Consider the following 18,188-nt stretch of genomic DNA (forward strand, 5'->3'; position numbering starts at 1 on the left):
AAATAAAATAAAATAAAGCAGAGGACAGGCACAGTGGCTCATGCCTGTAAGCTCAGCACTTTGGGAGGTCAAGGTGAGTGGGTCACCTGAGCCAAAACCAGCCTGAGCTAGAGCGAGATCCCGTCTCTAAAAATAAATAGCCAGGCCTTATGGCGGGTGCCTATAATCCCAGCTATTCGAGAGGCTGAGGCAAGAGAATTGCTTAAGCCCAAGAGTCTGAGGCTGCTATGAGCTATGAGGGCATGGCACTCTACTGGGAGGTGACAAAGTGAGACTCTGTCTCAAAAAACAAAACAAAACAAACAAACAAACAAACTGAAGATCTCTATGTAAAACTGCTTTATGAAAAAGAATAACAAGGGCAGCGCCTGTGGCTCAGTAGGTGAGGCGCCAGCCCCATATACCGAGGGTGATGGGTTCAAACCCGGCCCCGGCCAAACTGCAACCAAAAACTAGCCGGGCGTTGTGGCAGGCGCCTGTAGTCCCAGCTACTCGGGAGGCTGAGGCAAGAGAATCGCTTAGGCCCAGGAGTTGGAGGTTGCTGTGAGCTGTGTGAGGCCACGGCACTCTACCGAGGGCCATAAAGTGAGACTCTGTCTCTACAAAAAAAAAAAAAAAGAAAAGAAAAAGAATAACAAACATTTTTGGACACTTCTTACAGCATCAACTGAACTAGGCTTTCCTAAACAGGATCAGACACCAGGTAAAATTACTAGCAAAGGAAATTTGGGACAGAACTGCCGCTGAAAGGACCCCCAATGATTATCAGTTACCTGAACCCTGGGATCCACTCTTCTGAGGACCAGCAGCAGTGACCTGAGCCTTGGTTAGGGCCTGCACCGGCTGAGCTACAATGGTTCCTCCACCTCCACTCACAAGTGCTTTGGCAACTCCTTGGGTGACAACTTGTTTTGGACCAACTGCTTTGGCGACAGAAGAGCTGGCCTTGGCCACAAGGATCTGGCCACCACTGATTGCCACAGCTTGTTTCACTGTTGAAGGTAAAGTAGACCCAACTGGCACCCCAACAACCTGTTCAAAATAGAGGAGAGTCCAACAGTGCTTCTCGTAGTCCCTTTGAGAGCTATTAGAACAGCAGTCACTCTGCTCGAGCAAGGAGCAAAGCAAAGGCCTCGCTATATCATATGGAGCCTAATTCAGTCAAGCAAGAATGCTACCCAGATATTATAATAAAAGATTAAAAACTGTGGTCTTACCTTGCTATTTCTTATAACTTACATTGATAATAAAGACATTTTAAATGGAAAATTTGGGAAACACATACACATAAAGAAAAATATTCTACTCATTCAGAAATAATCCCAAATGTTTTTAATGCATTTACTTCCAATTCTTTCTAATATACATTTTAAAACACAAAATTTGGATCACATTGTATGTATAGTTTTGTAACATTCTTTAACATCACATCATAAGCATTTCCCCAATGTTATATAAAAAATTTTTAAATGACCAAATATTAGAATATATATAGCATAATCTATATAAACATTTTACATTTTAAATTTTACATTATAAAAAACTATGCAATAAACATTTTCACCTAAGAACTACAAACTCCTGTAGATAATTTTAAATCTCACCTCTTCTTCAGTAACTTCTGTATCATCCCCATCTGACATGATAATCTCTTCTTTTATCTCTATAACTCCTAACAGCTTACATCATTTATTATGATACACCATGTGATGCCTCTTGTTACTGAGTTTTAAGAAAAGTTCGCCTATTCTTCCTAAATAGTTTTTCGCCTATTCTTCCTAATCTTTCCTGTCTTTGAAGATAGATACTAGATTTTAAAGTTTAATAAGAATAATATTTAACAGAATTTTTTTAGAAAAATACCTTAGTGCCCAAATAATTGAAGTTAAAAGCATGTGGTTCTGAAAGTAAAGTTCACCCTTACAAATAAGAAAATACTCTGGAGTTCTTTTAAAACAAAAGTAAACAGGGGCACCTGTAGCTCAATGATTAGAGTGCTGGCCCCAAGTACCGAGGTTGGTGGGTTCAAACCCAGTCTGGGCCTGCTAAATAAAACAAACAAACAAACAAACAAAAAAATACACACAAAAAAACCCCTAAGTAAACAGTAGTATGTTAAATCAGAGGAAACGAATGGCAAACTGGGGCACTGTTTACCACTTCCCCAGCTCTTTATTTCATTAAAAGAACTTACCAGAAACTAGGCAAAAAGACTAGATGAAAAATATAGATAATACTGACCTCATGAAACAAAATAAGAATAAGTTCATAAAATGCCTAACTAACAAGACAGCTGTCGTGGCTACCCCTGGTACTTGTTAGTAACTGAAGAATGGTAATCCACGGAAACTAGAAAAGGAAAGCTGAAGGACAAACTGTCTTCAGCATTTGATCAAGGCAGAGACTTTGGTCTTGAATTCTAGATTGTTGCTGAAATAGAAATTAATCTCGAAAAAAATTATTAAGTTATTAAATGTGAAATGTCTGATTTCAAATCAAAAGTTTAGTTTATTTTATCTCAAGCAAGCAACAGTGTAATTAATCAAAGTATGTACCTAAACTACTGACACAGTTTTGCCCTTTTTTTTTTTTTAGACAGAGCCTCAAGCTGTCACCCTGGGTAGAGTGCCATGGCATCACAGTTCACAGCAACCTCCAACTCCTGGGCTCAAGCAAGTCTCCTGCCTCTGCCTCCCAAGTAGCTGGGACTACAGGCGCCTGCCACAAGGCCCGGCTATTTTTTGGTTGCAGCCATCATTGTTGTTAGACGGGCCCAGCCTGGATTTGAACCCGTCAGCTCAGGTGTATGTGACCGGCGCCTTAGCCGCTTGAGCCTTTTTTTCTTTTCTTTTCTTTTTTTTTTGAGTTTTGCCATTTTAACGGCAGCCTATTTATGCCAGCAGTAAAGAAGCTTATTTCCACAGCTTGTTGAGAATTCAGTATTTTTCTTTGCATGAACCAATTCAAAACCTGGAAGTAGTGGTAGTCAGGGCAGGCTTTGGTGAATATGGTACATAACATAGAATTTCCAAGTCCAGTTTCTGTGCAACACCATTGTCTTGCAAGAGGATTGGCCTACTGACCAATCTCAATTGCTTAATTGCAAGCATCCTCATCATTTTGTTCACTTGGTTTCAGTAGACATCTGCTGTAATTGACTGACTGGTGTTTCATGAAACCGTATAGATAATAACAGTGCTGGACCTCCAAACTGACACAATAAACTTTTTCTCTCTCTTTTTTTTTTTTTTAGACAGAGCCTCAAGCTGTCACCCTGGGTAGAGTGCTGTGGCATCATAGCTCACAGCAACCTCCAACTCCTGGGCTTAAGTGATTCTCTTGCCTTAGCCTCCCAAGTAGCTGGGACTACAGGCACCTGCCACAACGCCTGGCTATTTTTTGGTTGCAGCCGTCATTGTTGTTTGGCGGGCCCCAGGCTGGATTCGAACCCACCAGCTCAGGTGTATGTGGCTGGCGCTTTAGCCACTTGAGCCACAGGCACCGAGCTCAATAAGCTTTTTCTGATGAATATTCAGTTTTGGACTATGTTTCAGCACTCCATCTTTATCTAACCATTATGCTAAATACTAGTAATTGTTAAAAGGAACCCATTTTTCATCACACATACAATACAGTGTTGAAATGATTTGTTTTTATGCTGTGACAGGAAAGAAAAGCAAGCTTCAAGACAAGTTGTCTTCTGATGCTTGTTTAATTCACACAGAACCCATCTATCCAGCTTCTTTATCTTGCCCATTTGTTTCAAATGGTCCAGTCTTGTTGGAATTAACAATGCTGCTAATTCATGCTTATACTGAGATGGACTCACTTCCACTACAGCTTTCAGTTCATTATTAATTACCTTGGTCTCAGGTCCCATATGGCTCACTTTCGACATTAAAATCACTAGAATGAAACTGCTCAAACCATTAGTGTACTGTGCATTCATTAGCCACATCCTTCCTAAACACTTTGTTGATATTTCCAGCTGCTTTGGTTCCACAGTGGAGCTCATATTCTTTTTTTTTTTTTTTTTTTTTTGTAGAGACAGAGTCTTACTTTATGGCCCTCGGCAGAGTGCCGTGGCCTCACACAGCTCACAGCAACCTCCAACTCCTGGGCCCAAGCGATTCTCTTGCCTCAGCCTTCCGAGCAGCTGGGACTACAGGTGCCCGCCACAATGCCCGGCCATTTTTTGGTTGCAGTTTGGCCGGGGCCGGGTTTGAACCCGTCACCCTCGGTATATGGGGCCGGCGCCCTACCGACTGAGCCACAGGCGCCGCCCTCATATTCTAAAATAACATGAATTGGTGCCAGGCATGGTGGCTAGGACCTGTAATCCCAGCACTTCAGGAGGAGAAGTGGGTGGATGACCTGAGCTCACAGGCTCACCAGCCAGAGAAGTGGGTGGATGACCTGAGCTCACAGGCTCACCAGCCAGAGACATAGTGAGACCCCGTCTCTAAAAAATAGCCAGGCGTTGTGGCAGGTGGCTGTAGTCCCAGCTGCTTGGGAGGCTGAGGCACGAGGATCACTTGAACCCAGGAGTTTGAGGTTGCTGTGAGCTAAGACACCATGGCACTCAACCAACCGCGACCAAGTGAGGCTCTGTGTCAAAAAAATACAATAGAATAACATGAATTTTTGACTCATCCATGGTTTCACAAAAATTGCTCTTAAAAAAAATTTGAAAGATAATCACATTCTTTCACATGACTTTGAAAGAATGAGGATGTGCCTTCACCAAAAACCAAACAAGCAAACAGTGTCAAATGAAGTGAAATGTGAGAGACATCAAACGTCATACTTAGTACTTAAGGAAATCAGACATTTCATACTTCATAACCTAATAACAGCATCTGAGATCTGCTTTAAAATATTCCAGGAAGAGTAGTAAGATTGGCAAAATGTTGATCATAGCTGAAGCTGGGTAATGAGAACATGAGAATGAAATTATACTATTCTCTCTTCTTCTATGTATGCTAAAGGAAGGAGGGAAGGAAAGAAGAAACAAAAGTATAAAAGAACCAATTTATAAAAGCAAATTACCTTAGAATGGAGACAAGAAATTCTCCCAGCTCTCGTGGCTGGATGAAATACCCCTTATCATATACTTCTCTTTATTCTAACTATAGGAGCCTCATTCTGTAGGGGACCTGGGAGTTTCTACGGCCAGAGTGGGGCAAAGTCATTCCTCTAGAGATGTGGAGATATAGAAACCCTTTTTACTAGTCAAGAACTTTTCTGTAGGGTGGCGCCGGTGGCTCAGTCAGTAAGGCGCTGGCCGCATATACCAAGGGTGGCAGGTTCAAACCCCGCCCCAGCCAAACTGCAACAACAATAAAAAAATAGGTGGGCATTGTGGCAGATGCCTGTGGTCCCAGCTACTCAGGAGGCTGAGGCAAGAGAATCACCTAAGCCCAGGAGTTGGAGGTTGCTGTGAGCTGTGTGACGCCATGGTACTCCACCGAGGGCAATAAAGTGAGACTTTGTCTCCACAAAAAAAAAAAAAAAAAGAACTTTTCTGTAAATTTATTTTGAAAAAGTTTCTTTATATAGAAAAGAAATTGGGGAGGATGTTGAATAAACTGCTAGCTGAACCCCAATTATGTATTCTGTCCTTCTCTCTCATATAGTGACAGAGCTGGGGACACAGCCACATAGAATCACAACTGTATTTTCCAGCCCTCCTGTACCTAGGTGTGGCTATCTGATTTCTGGCTGAGAGGATGTGAGCAGAAATGACGAGTATAACTTTGAGCTATGCTTGCCCTCAGTTTTCCCCTTGCTCTTGGTGGCAACAAGTGTGAATATAGCAACATGAGATGAAGTGTTTCTCTTAGCCCAAAAGCTGAAAACTAGAATTTGAGAATGGTAGGGCAAAAGGCAGGAGTCCTGCCTACTGGTTATTTGTGTGCGAGAGAAATAAATTTACTTTAAGCCGCTGGTGTTTGGATTTCTCTGCTATAATAGCTCAACTGCTTTCCTAAGACAAAAGAGTCTTCACATCTCCTAAACATATCAAACTTAATAATCTATTTGATAAATTAAGTTATTAACAGTGTTTTTTTATTTTTTGAGACAAAGTCTCACTTTGTCACTCTGGGTAGAGTGCTATGGCATCATAGCTCCCAGCAACCTCAAACACTTGGGCTCAAGTGATTCTCTTGCTTCAGACTTCCCGAGTAGCTAGGATTACAGATGCCTGTCACAGCACCTGGCCATTTTTAGAGATGAGGTCTTGCTCTAGCTCAGGCTGCTCTTGAACTTGTGAGCTCAAGCAATCCACCTGCCTTGGCCTCCCAGAGTGCTGGGATTATAGGTGTGACCCACCACACCTGGCCTTAGATAGTCGATTTTTTTCATGTTCCTAAACTAACAAAGAAAGAAAAGACTTCAAAGGAAATCAATACATATATATTGGACCTATTTCCTTCTCTTTCCCCAAATGCCATGCATGGGACTTGCTTTTTCCTTTTTGTGCCAACTGCTTCAAACTTTCCAGGATATGACACACTTACTCTGCCCAGGAGCCTGCTCAAACCCGGTGCCCAAATTTGCCACAGGGGGGCAGCATTATTCTTTCACTAGATCAGTTTATCCACTATATGCAACCACTTGCAAAATGAATGCCCTCCCCAATTTTGTTTTAGACAACTAAAGAATGAGGAAGTCTGTATTTTATTAAGAAAAACTCTAGGGGGCGGCGCCTGTGGCTCAAGGAGTAGGGCGCCAGTCCCATATGCCGGAGGTGGTGGGTTCAAACCCAGCCCCGGCCAACACACACACACACACACAAAGAAAAACTCTAGGACCAGCTGATTATGGACACCACAGGGAAGGTGATAAGAGATCTAAAACTAGACACTATAACCCCAAATTAGTTCTTCTCTTTTTTAACAGCACAGTTCAGCCTAGAATCTGAAAGCACCTACCAACTCTTTTCATCCTCCCAAAACGCTTCTCTCCTTATGGCTAATTTCCTTCTAGCTTTAACAAGCAGGCACCCTTTGTCCTGTGTTTGTTATAAATACTTCACTTTGATTCACTATATCAATTTCTGCCCTCCCTGTGCCCTGTGCATACCTTTGGCAAGTTAAAATTTACTTCAGCAACCTGAAGGGGAAGATTCTGTATGTGATTTTCTCCTCAGATACTCAAAAACACGGGAATTTACAAGTTAAGCACTCAATGATTAACTATTATCTGGTTCCTGGGCACGTACACACATGACATTCACATTAGCTACAATTTACTGAGCACCTCTGATTCTTGTACAACTGACAGGAGGAATTATTCTTTCACTAGATGAAAAATCCAGGGTTGACAGCTTAAGTAACCTGCCCACATTGCTAAAGTACTGAGTGAATGCCATGTGCAGCAAGATCTAATTCCAAAACTCTAATTCTCAAGCTCTTTCTACTGTCCCACACTGCTTCCTTCCCACCAGAACCCACTTATTCCTCAGCTGCTCCCTTTACATATCAAAAGAAGCACCTCTCTCCACTTAGGAAAAACAAGCTATCTTCCTATCGTGCCAAAATTAGTGTAAAATAGCGCCACTTTCCCCATCCTCCTGTTCTCTGGCGTAGTTTCTAGGGACACACTTTATTTTATTCATACATATATTTCTTTATTTATTTTTTGAGGCAGAATCTTACTCTGTTGCCCTGGGTAAGGTGTCATGGCATCATCATAGCTCACAGCAACCCCAAACTCCTGGATCCTCTTGCCTCAGTTGTTTTTATTTTTAGTAGAGACAGAGCTCTCCCTAAGATTACAGGCGTGAGCCACCATACCCAGGTAGGAGTGCACTTTAGCAATGACCAGGGACAGTCTGTTCTTGCCAACAGCTCCTTATCTCAAGTACAAAGGATGTACCACATTTCCTAGATAGAAAGATATGTCTTTCTCATGCTTTATTGCTTCTTTGTACTCCTTTCACTTCTGCTCTGGTTCTTCTTTCAGGTACCTTTAAGCTATACTCAGGACACTGTGGCACAAACTCCATCTATTTTTTTCTTAGTCCTATAGGACCATCAGGTAGGTGGCAACACGTCAAGACAAACAGATGTGATAGATTCTCAAAAACAGTGACTAAACTTCTCCCAGAGCTTTTGAGCATTAATAGCAATGCTGGACTGATTCAAAACCTAAACTGGTAAGCATTCCTGACACAGGGCAGGGGGCGCCCCAACCAGATCAGCCAGAGCTGAGGGGAAGACCTGCCATCTCAGCCCTGGGGGTGTTAGTGTGGCAGTAGCTGACAGAGGAACCAATCAGTTGGAGGGTAGGTGGAAGTGGGGGTGGGATACAGGAGGCTCCAGTGGCTGGAAAGGCCAAATACTGCTGTGATGACACCTCTAGGTTGCCAGCTTAGGGAGCAGTGCAGTGTCTCCTTCGGCCTCTGTCTCCCTCCCCTTGCACTTGCAGCTGAACCCGAATCCCACCCCACCCCAATTTCCCAGGCCTAGTCAATTTCACATTAAGTTTCCTAGGCCTGGGAAGGGAAGGGGTTTTGTATCCATTCATTTGTTAGGCTAATATAAATATACCCCTAAATAAAAGACCCAGGGGGAGATTTTTTTCTGATCTGAGTTTCTCCCTCTGCCAGAAGCTCTGGTGCTTTCTCTGTATTCTTTTCTGTAAAATAAAACCTGTCTTACCACAGATCTGTGGTCCATTGATTCATTCTTTGAATCCCTGAGACCAGAGACCTACGGAAGAAGAAATTCCAGTATTATTCCCACAAAACAATAGCAAGAACATTAGGAAGCAGCGGGGGATCCCTGTCTTAACAATTCTGGGTATGGAAGTCCCAAAGTCAAATCCGATGCTCCATGGTTCCTTAATTTGCCTAAACGTATGAATCAGCAGGGAATCTTATCAAAAATCCAGATTCCCAGGGCTCCCAAGAAGGATCTGATTCAGTAAGTTTGAGATGGAGGCCTAAATATATAGATACATTTTTTTTAACCAGTAGGTATTTTTTATAACCAGATATGGCTGAAAAAGTAGTTAATAAATTTTTATGGAATTTAAAATCACCTGTAACTCTATGAATTTTTATATTGATCCTTATCTAGCTATGTAATATCTAACATCTTAGATTAGTGCTCTCAAAACAATTCACTTTCCCTAGACAAACTGGCTTTCAAGTTGAAAAACAAAAACCTGGGAACAATCCAAGATGGCGAGCGAGTAACAGCTTCCCTGCAACAGGGAACGGTGAGTCTGGGGAGATAACACTCCAGGCATCTCTGGCTGGTGGGATCTGCCTATAATCATCCCTTTGAGGATACAAGGAGTCACCAAGGGACTTCTGGACGCCAAGAGGAGGACAAAAACAATAAAAAACTGGCAAGTGGTTGCGTGTGTTCCATCGACCAAATCACACCAGCAACCTAAGTACAAGCAGCAGTAAGACTGCAAACCGGAAAGGCCTTACCTGTGAACTGTTCCGGTGTTTTTGGACTTGGTACTCAGGAGAACTGCCTTGGGGAGAGCCTGAGCAGGAGTGTGGACAACTTTGGGCATTGTCTAGGACCCCAGACTGAGCCGCTGAGCCGGACAGAGCTAAGTGTTCGGCTATGGGCCTCAGGGAGCCATTGGGAGAGTAATGCCCTGGCAAGCTCCGCCCTCAGGGTTGCAGAACAAGGATTGGGTGGGAGCTAGTAACCTAGTGACTGAGCAGCCTAAAGGCGGGGACTGAGCTGCCTTATAGCCTCAACCCTCAGGGGCAGAGGTAGACTGGTTTTGGCACACTGGAACCTCAGGCTGTTGCCTGGGGTAGAGTGCTGTGGTGTCACAGCTCATAGCAACCTCAAATGCCTGGGCTTGGCACTGTCCGAACCTCCATAAGAGCTGTGCCGCGACCCCCAACCCGAGACACGTGCCCGCCTGGCCTCCACATGCCTTGGTCAGGAACTGCGGGAGACGTGTAACCCTGCATCCTCCCTCCTATACCATCCCTGCCTCCACAATGGCCAGCTCATTTGGCCAGGTACTCCGGTAGCCGCGGGCCAACCGGAGCCCTCCCTGCCTCTGCGCAGAGCACTTATCCTGGCCAGAGACTGCTGGAGCCTTGGGCTCTCTATGCCAAAGTCACTGGGTGCCAGGCACTCCCAGAACCGTGCGCACCACCTTCCGCCCTGTTGCTGGATCGGGGTGTGTCACACTCTGAAGCTGCATCCACAACCAGAACTCCCTGGCTGGGCCAGCCCCAGAGGAACTACACAGGGTCACTCCCTACAAAGATCCAGCAACAACAGAGAGATGCCCCTGGGGTTTCATCTTGGAGAGACACCTCCCAAACTCTGAGGCTGGCCAGAGGCAACAGTGAAAAACAATCATGAGGCAAAATCAACAGAAAAACTCTGGCAATATGAATAATCAGAGTAGATCAACTCCTCCAAGGATCAATGGGGAAGACACAGCACAAGATCCCATGCACAAACAAATAGCTGAGATGTCAGAAATCGAATTCAGAATCTGCATAGCAAATAAGATCGAATTAGAATTCCAAGCAGTAACCCAAAAGATATCTCAAGAATTCAACGAATTCAAAGACCAAATGACCAAAGATTCTGACACATTGAGACAAGAAGTTGCAGCCCTCAAAGATCTGAGAAACACAGTAGAATCACTCAGCAACAGAATGGAGCAAGCAGAAGAAAGGATTTCTGACATCGAAGACAAAGCTTTCAAATGCTCCCAAACTCTCAAAGAGGAAGAGAAATGGAGGGCAAAAACAAATCACTCTCTCAGAGAGCTGCAGGATAATTAAAAGAAAACCAATATTCGTTTTATTGAATATTCCAATATTCCAATATTCAACTATCAACCCAGGATCCCCAAAAGCGACGAAGTGGCTTCAGAAGGCACAGAGTCTCTTCTCCATGAGATTATGAAGGAGAACTTTAAAGACATGCCAAGAGATTCTGAAATTAATATAGCAGACTGTTTCAGAACTCCAGCATGACTCAACCCAAATAAGACATCCCCCAGACACATCACAATCAACTTCACTAAAGATAATATGAAGGAGAAAATTCTGAAAGCAGCCAGATGAAAGAAAACCATCACCAAGGGCAAGAATATTAGAATAACTGCAGATCTCTCTGCTGAAACATTTCAAGCTAGAAGAGAATGGTCATCGACTTTTAATCTCCTAAAACAAAATAACTTTCAACACAGGATCCTATACCCAGCTAAACTGAGTTTCATTTATGACGGAGAAATTAAATACTTCAATGACATTCACATGTTGAAGAAATTTGCCATAACCAAACCAGCTCTCCAGGATATTCTCAGACCTATCCTCCATAAAGACCAGCATAATCCTCCACCACAAAAGTAAATCCACCAAGAAAGTTTTGATTAAATTCCAACTTCCACAGTCGCAAAAGGATTAAAAATGTCCACAGGACTCTCAAAAGGCTTATCAATATTCTCAATTAATGTGAATGGTTTAAATGGTCCTCTAAAGAGGCACAGGTTGGCTGACTGGATACAAAAACACAAGCCAGATATCAGCTGCATAGAAGAACTGCATCTTACATTAAAAGACAAATATAGACTCAAGGTGAAGGGATGGTCATCTATATTCCAGGCAAATGGAAAGCAGAAAAAAGCAAGCGTTCCAAACCTGTTCACAGATGCAATAGGCTTTAAACCAACAAGGTAATTAAGGATAAGGATGGACACTTCGTATTTGTTAAAGGTAATACTCAATATGATGAGATCTCAATTATTAATATTTATGCACCCAACCAGAATGCACCTCAATTTATAAGAGAAACTCTAACAGACATGAGCAACGTGATTTCCTCCAGTTCCATAGTAGTTGGAGATTTTAACACCCCTTTAGCAGTGGTGGATAGATCCTCCAAAAAGAAGCTAAGCAAAGAAATTTTAGATTTAAACTTAACCATTCAACATCTGGACTTAACAGACATCTCCAGAACATTTCATCCCAACAAAACTGAATACACATTCTTCTCATCAGCCCAAGGAACATACTTCAAAATCGACCACATCCTAGGCCACAAATCTAACCTTAGCAAATTTATAAAAATAGAAATTATTCCTTGCATCTTCTCAGACCATCATGGAATAAAAGTTGAACTCAATAACAACAGGAACCTGCATACCCATACAAAAACATGGATGCTAAACAATCTTATGCTGAAGAATAGATGGGTTATAGACGAGATTAAGAAGGAAATCACCAAATTTTTGGAACAAAACAACAATCAACACACGAATTAGCAGAACCTCTGGTATCCTGCAAAGGCAGTCCTAAGAGGGAAGTTTATAGCACTGCAAGCCTTCCTCAAGAAAACGGAAAGAGAGGAAGTTAATAACTTAATGGGACATCTCAAGCAACTGGAGAAGGAAGAACACTCCAACCCCAAACCCAGCAGAAGAAAAGAAATAACCAAAATCAGAGCAGAACTAAACGAAATTGAAAACAAAAGAATTATACAACAGATCAATAAATCCAAAATTTGGTTTTTTGAAAAGATCAATAAAATAGATAAACCTTTAGCCAACCTAACCAGGAAAAAAGGAGTAAAATCTCCAATTTCATCAATCAGAAATGGTAACGATGAAGTAACAACAGACCCCTCAGAAATTCAAAAAATCCTTAACAAATACTATAAGAAACTCTACTCTCAGAAATATGAAAATCTGAAAGAAATCGACCAATACCTGGAAGTATGCCACCTACCAAGACTCAGCCAGAATGAAGTGGAAATGTTGAACAGGCCTATATCAAGTTCTGGAATAGCATCAACTATACAAAATCTCCCTAAAAAGAAAAGCCCAGGACCAGATGGCTTTATGTCAGAATTCTACCAAACCTTTAAAGAAGAACTAGTACCGGGGCGGCACCTGTGGCTCAGTGAGTAGGGCGCCGGCCCCATATGCCGAGGGTGGCGGGTTCAAACCCAGCCCCAGCCAAACTGCAACAACAACCAAAAAAAAATAGCCGGGCATTGTGGCGGGCGCCTGTAGTCCCAGCTGCTCGGGAGGCTGAGGCAAGAGAATCGCGTAAGCCCAAAAGTTAGAGGTTGCTGTGAGCCGTGTGACGCCACAGGATTCTACCCGAGGGCGGTACAGTGAGACTCTGTCTCTACAAAAAAAAAAAAAAAGAAGAAGAACTAGTACCTATATTACTAACCCTCTTCCAAAATACAGAAAAAGAAGGAAGATTACCCAACACATTCTACGAAGCAAATCACCTTGATCCCCAAACCAGGGAAAGACCCAACAAGAAAAGAAAATTATAGACCAATATCACTAATGAATATTGATGCAAAATAAATACTCAATAAGGTTCTCACAAACAGAATCCAACAACACCACAAAAAAATTATACACCACAACCAAGTGGGATTTATCCAAGGATCTCAAGGTTGGTTCAATATACATAAATCTATAAATGTAATCAGCACATAAACAAACTAAAAAATAAGGACCATATGATTCTTTCAATTGATGCAGAAAAAGCTTTTGATAATATCCAGCATCCTTCATGATCAGAAGACTTAAGAAAATTGGTATAGAAGGGACATTTCTTTTTTTTTTTTTTTTTTTAGAGACAGAGTCTCACTTTACCACCTTCAGTAGAGTGCCATGATGTCACAGGACTCACAGCAACTTCTAGCTCTTGGGCTTCCACGATTCTCCTGTCTCAGCCTCCCGAGCAGCTGGGATTACAGGTGCCTGCCACAACGCCCGGCTATTTTTTGGTTGCAGTTCAGCCGGAGCTGGGTTTGAACCCACCACCCTTGGTATATGGGGCCGGCGCCCTACTCATTGAGCCACAGGCGCCACCTGAAGGGACATTTCTTAAACTAATAGAGGCCATCTACAGCAAACCCACAGCCAATATCGTATTGAATGGAGTTAAATTGAAATCATTTCCACTTAGACCAGGAACCAAGCAAGGTTGCCCACTGTCTCCATTGCTCTTTAACATAGTAATGGAAGTTTTAGCCATTGCAATTAGGGAAGAAAAGGCAATCCAGGGTATCCACATAGGGTCAGAAGAAATCAAACTTTCACTCTTTGCAGATGATATGATTGTATATCTGGAAAACACTAGGGATTCTACTACAAAACTTTTAGAAGTGATCAAGGAATATAGCAATGTCTCAGGCTACAAAATCAACATCCATAAATCTGCAGCCGTTATATATACCAACAATAACCAAAACAAAAAAACAGTCAAGGACTCTATTCCTTTCATAGTAGTGCCAAAGAAGATGAAATATTTGGGACTACACCTAACAAAGGACGTTAAAGATCTCTACAAAGAGAACTATGAAACTTTAAAAAAAGAAATAGCTGAAGATGTTAACAAATGGAAAAACATACCATGCTCATGGCTGGGAAGAATCAACATTGTTAAAATGTCTATTCTACCCAAAGCTATATATAACTTTAACGCAATTCCTATTAAAGCTCCATTGTCATATTTTAAAGATCTTGAAAAAATAATACTTCGTTTTATATGGAATCAGAAAAAACCTCAAATAGGCAAAACATTACTCAGCAATAAAAGCACAGCAGGAGGAATCATGCTACCAGACATGAGACTGTACTATAAATCGATAGTGATCAAAACAGCATGGTATTGGCACAAAAACAGAGAAGTAGATGTCTGGAACAGAATAGAGAACCAAGAGATGAATCCAGCTACTTACTGTTATTTGATCTTTGACAAGCCAATTAAAAACATTCAGTGGGGAAAAGATTCCCTCTTTAACAAATGGTGCTGGGTTAACTGGCTGGCAACCTGTAGAAGACTGAAACTGGACCCACACCTTTCACCATTAACTAAGATAGACTCTCACTGGATTAAAGATTTAAACTTAAGACATGAAACTATAAAAATACTTGAAGAAGAAAGTGCAGGGAAAACTGTTGAAGGAATCGGCCTCAGTGAATATTTTATGAGGAGGACTCCCCAGGCAATTGAAGCAGTATCAAAAATACAATAATTGGGACCTGATCAAACTAAAAAGCTTCTGCACAGCCAAGAACAAAGTAAGTAAAGCAAGCACACAGCCCTCAGGTTGTACCTCTGATAATGGTCTAACAACCAGAATCCACAGAGAACTCAAACATATTAGCAAGAAAAGAACAAGTGATCCCATCTTAGGGTGGGCAAGGGACTTGAAGAGAAACTTCTCTAAAGAAGACAGATGCACGATCTACAAACACATGAAAAAAAGCTCATCATCCTTAATCATCAGAGAAATGCAAATCAAAACTACTTTGAGATATCACCTAACCCCAGTAAGAGTAGCCCACATAACAAAATCCCAAAACCAGACATGTTGGCGTGGATGTGAACAAAAGGGCACACTTCTACGGTGCTGGTGGGAAAGCACACTAATACGTTCCTTCTGGAAGGATTTTTGGAGAATACTTAGAGACCTAAAAATAGATCTGCCATTCGATCCTATAATTCCTTTACTAGGTTTGTACCCAGAAGACCAAAAATCACAATATAACAAAGACATCTGTACCGGAATGTTTATTGCAGCCCAATTCATAATTGCTAAGTCATGGAACAAGCCCAAGTGCCCACTGACCCACAAATGGACTAGCAAATTGTGGTACATGTATACCATGGAATATTATGCAGCCTTAATGAAAGATGGAGACTTTACCTCTTTCACGTTTACATGGATGGAGCTGGAACATATTCTTCTTAGCAAAGTATCTCAGGAATGGAAGAAAAAGTATCCAATGTACTCAGCCCTACTATGAAGCTAAATTATAGCTTTCACATGAAGGCTGTAACCCAATGATAGCACAAAAATATGGGGAAAGGGCCAAGGATGGGGAAGGGAGGGGGATGTCAGGGTGGAGGGAGGGTAATGGGTGGGGCCACACCTATGGTGCATCTTAGAATAGGTACAGGCGAAACTTACTAAAGGCAGAATACAAATGTCTACATACAATAACTAAGAAAATGCCATGAAGGCTACGTTGAATAGTTTGATGAGAATGTTTCAGATTGTATATGTAACCAGCACATCGTACTCCTTGATTGCACTAATGTACACAGCTGTAAGAAAATAAAATAAAATAAAATAATAAATAAAAGAAAAACAAAAACAAAAACCCACATAATATTCTTAATAGTTTTAAGATTACACCTGCCAAAATATTAAAACAATTTAACTCTAAATGTCCTAACAACATGCTTAAGAGACAATGGTTCGGGCGGCGCCTGTGGCTCAGTGAGTAGGGCACTGGCCCCATATGCCGAGGGTGGTGGGTTCAAACCCAGCCCCGGCCAAACTGCAACAAAAAAATAGCAGGGCGTTGTGGCGGGCGCCTGTAGTCCCAGCTGCATGGGAGGCTGAGGCAAGAGAATCACGTAAGCCCAAGAGTTAGAGGTTGCTGTGAGCCGTGTGACGCCATGGCACTCTACCCGAGGGCGGTACAGTGAGACTCTGTCTCTACAAAAAAAAAAAAAAAGAGAGAGACAATGGTTCGCAAACTTTACTGAGTTCTGAAATTGAGAGTTTGGAATCTGCAAGCCTGAGTTCAAACTTTGTCACTTACAAGCTGTGTGCTCTTAAGGAAGTTGCTTAACCTCTCAGAGCCATGGTGTTCTCATTTACAAAGTGAGGGTGAAAATGGAAGGTTGTGTGAAGATTATGAAGTATAAATATGAGCATGGCATACAAAGCCCTCAATAAATACAACAGTCACGTATCACATTAACCACATTTCAGTCAACAACAGCCTGCACTGTAACACTGGTCCCACGAGATTAATACTGTATTTTTACAGCACCTTTTCTATGCTCTGACATGTGTAGATCCACAAATACTTAGCACTATGTTACAACCACCTGTGGTACTCATTACTATTAACATCCTGTACAGGGGGCAGCGCCTGTGGCTCAAAGGAGTAGGGCGCCAGCTCCATATGCAGGAGGTGGTGGGTTCAAAACTAGCCCCGGCCAAAAACCACAAAAAAAAAAAAAAATCCTGTACAGGTTTGTAGCCTAAGAGAAACAGACTCTACCACTGAGCCTAGTCGTGTAGTAGGCTATATATATGTACAAGCCAGGTTTGTGTAAGTACACTCTGTGATGTTCGAACAAAAATGCAATCGCCAAACAATGCATTTTATTAGAAAAGTATCTGTCATTAATCAACACATAACTATATTTCTAATTGATGTAGAAAAACATGGATCTATGTGCTATTTTCCAGTACTCTCAATGTATCAATCTGTCTATATCTCCAGATTCTAAGGAAAATAAACTCTCCATAAAGAGCTCAAAATCATTAAACATCAATACACAGGTTGGACATCACAGGTGTAAAGTGTAGCACTCGCCTATCAGAAATAAACAAGTGAAACAGAAGCCTCATTTTAGATTTGAGTCAAGTAGAAAGCTGAATCCACGAAGTCAGTCGCCTTCTCTGCCAGAGGTAACAGTGTCTGTCTCCCTCTTGAACTATTTCTGGACCCTCTGTAATACATGCCCTGCTCTTGTCAATGATGACTGTAGGAGCAGAGGGGTTTAACACCAACTGACTTACTTTACCAACTGGTCTTTCATCTAGAAGTTTTATTTTGTTTTGAGGTGGAGGCTCACTATGTCGCCCTGGGTAGAGTGCCATGGCATCATAGCTTACAGCAACCTCAAACTCTTGGGCTTAAGTGATTCTCTTGCCTCAGCCTCCCAAGTAGCTGGAATTACAGGTGCCCACCACAATGCCTGGCTATTTTTTGCTGCAGTTGTCATTGTTGTTCAGCTGGCCTAAGTCAGGTTTGAACCCACCAGCCTCAGTGTATGTGGCTGGCGTCGTAACCACTGTGCTACAGGCACCTAGCCACACCATCTAGAGGTTTTTATGGGATCAGCCTGTCACCTTGAATCTTTTCAGCACTTGTCAATCACATAAGTAAACAACATTCATTTATGTGTTGACCTTTCCACCCCTACCCAACACAAACCTTGGAGGGCTGTATCTTTGGTGACTGGGTAGTCCCTTCTCCAGCAGTTACAACCTGTTTTTGAGGAGACACAGCTATCATGTGACCCCCTTTCACAGTCACATACTGAGGAAGCGGTGACTGGCTGGAAGCTCCTGTTGTGGGCACATGAGGGGCTTCACCAGGTTCCTGTTTGATGATCACCTTGC

The 18,188-nt window shown here is 42.2% G+C and overlaps 1 protein-coding gene across 5 annotated transcripts in view; it reads right to left on the minus strand.

The window, feature by feature from the left end:
* YEATS2 (YEATS domain containing 2) overlaps nt 1-18,188 on the minus strand; it is a 117,094-nt gene that overhangs the window by 38,951 nt on the left and 59,955 nt on the right. For 4 of the 5 annotated variants that reach the window (XM_053565290.1, XM_053565286.1, XM_053565289.1 and 1 more), the window contains exons 15-16: nt 18,001-18,183; nt 774-1,032 (exon numbers count right to left, since the gene is read on the minus strand). In XM_053565290.1, the coding sequence (XP_053421265.1) occupies nt 774-1,032; nt 18,001-18,183 (442 nt within the window). The remainder of the gene's footprint in view (nt 1-773; nt 1,033-18,000; nt 18,184-18,188) is intronic. The other variant, XM_053565291.1, reaches the window with a different exon arrangement.

Source organism: Nycticebus coucang, chromosome 16, assembly GCF_027406575.1.
Source record: "Nycticebus coucang isolate mNycCou1 chromosome 16, mNycCou1.pri, whole genome shotgun sequence".
Lineage (NCBI taxonomy): Eukaryota > Metazoa > Chordata > Mammalia > Primates > Lorisidae > Nycticebus > Nycticebus coucang.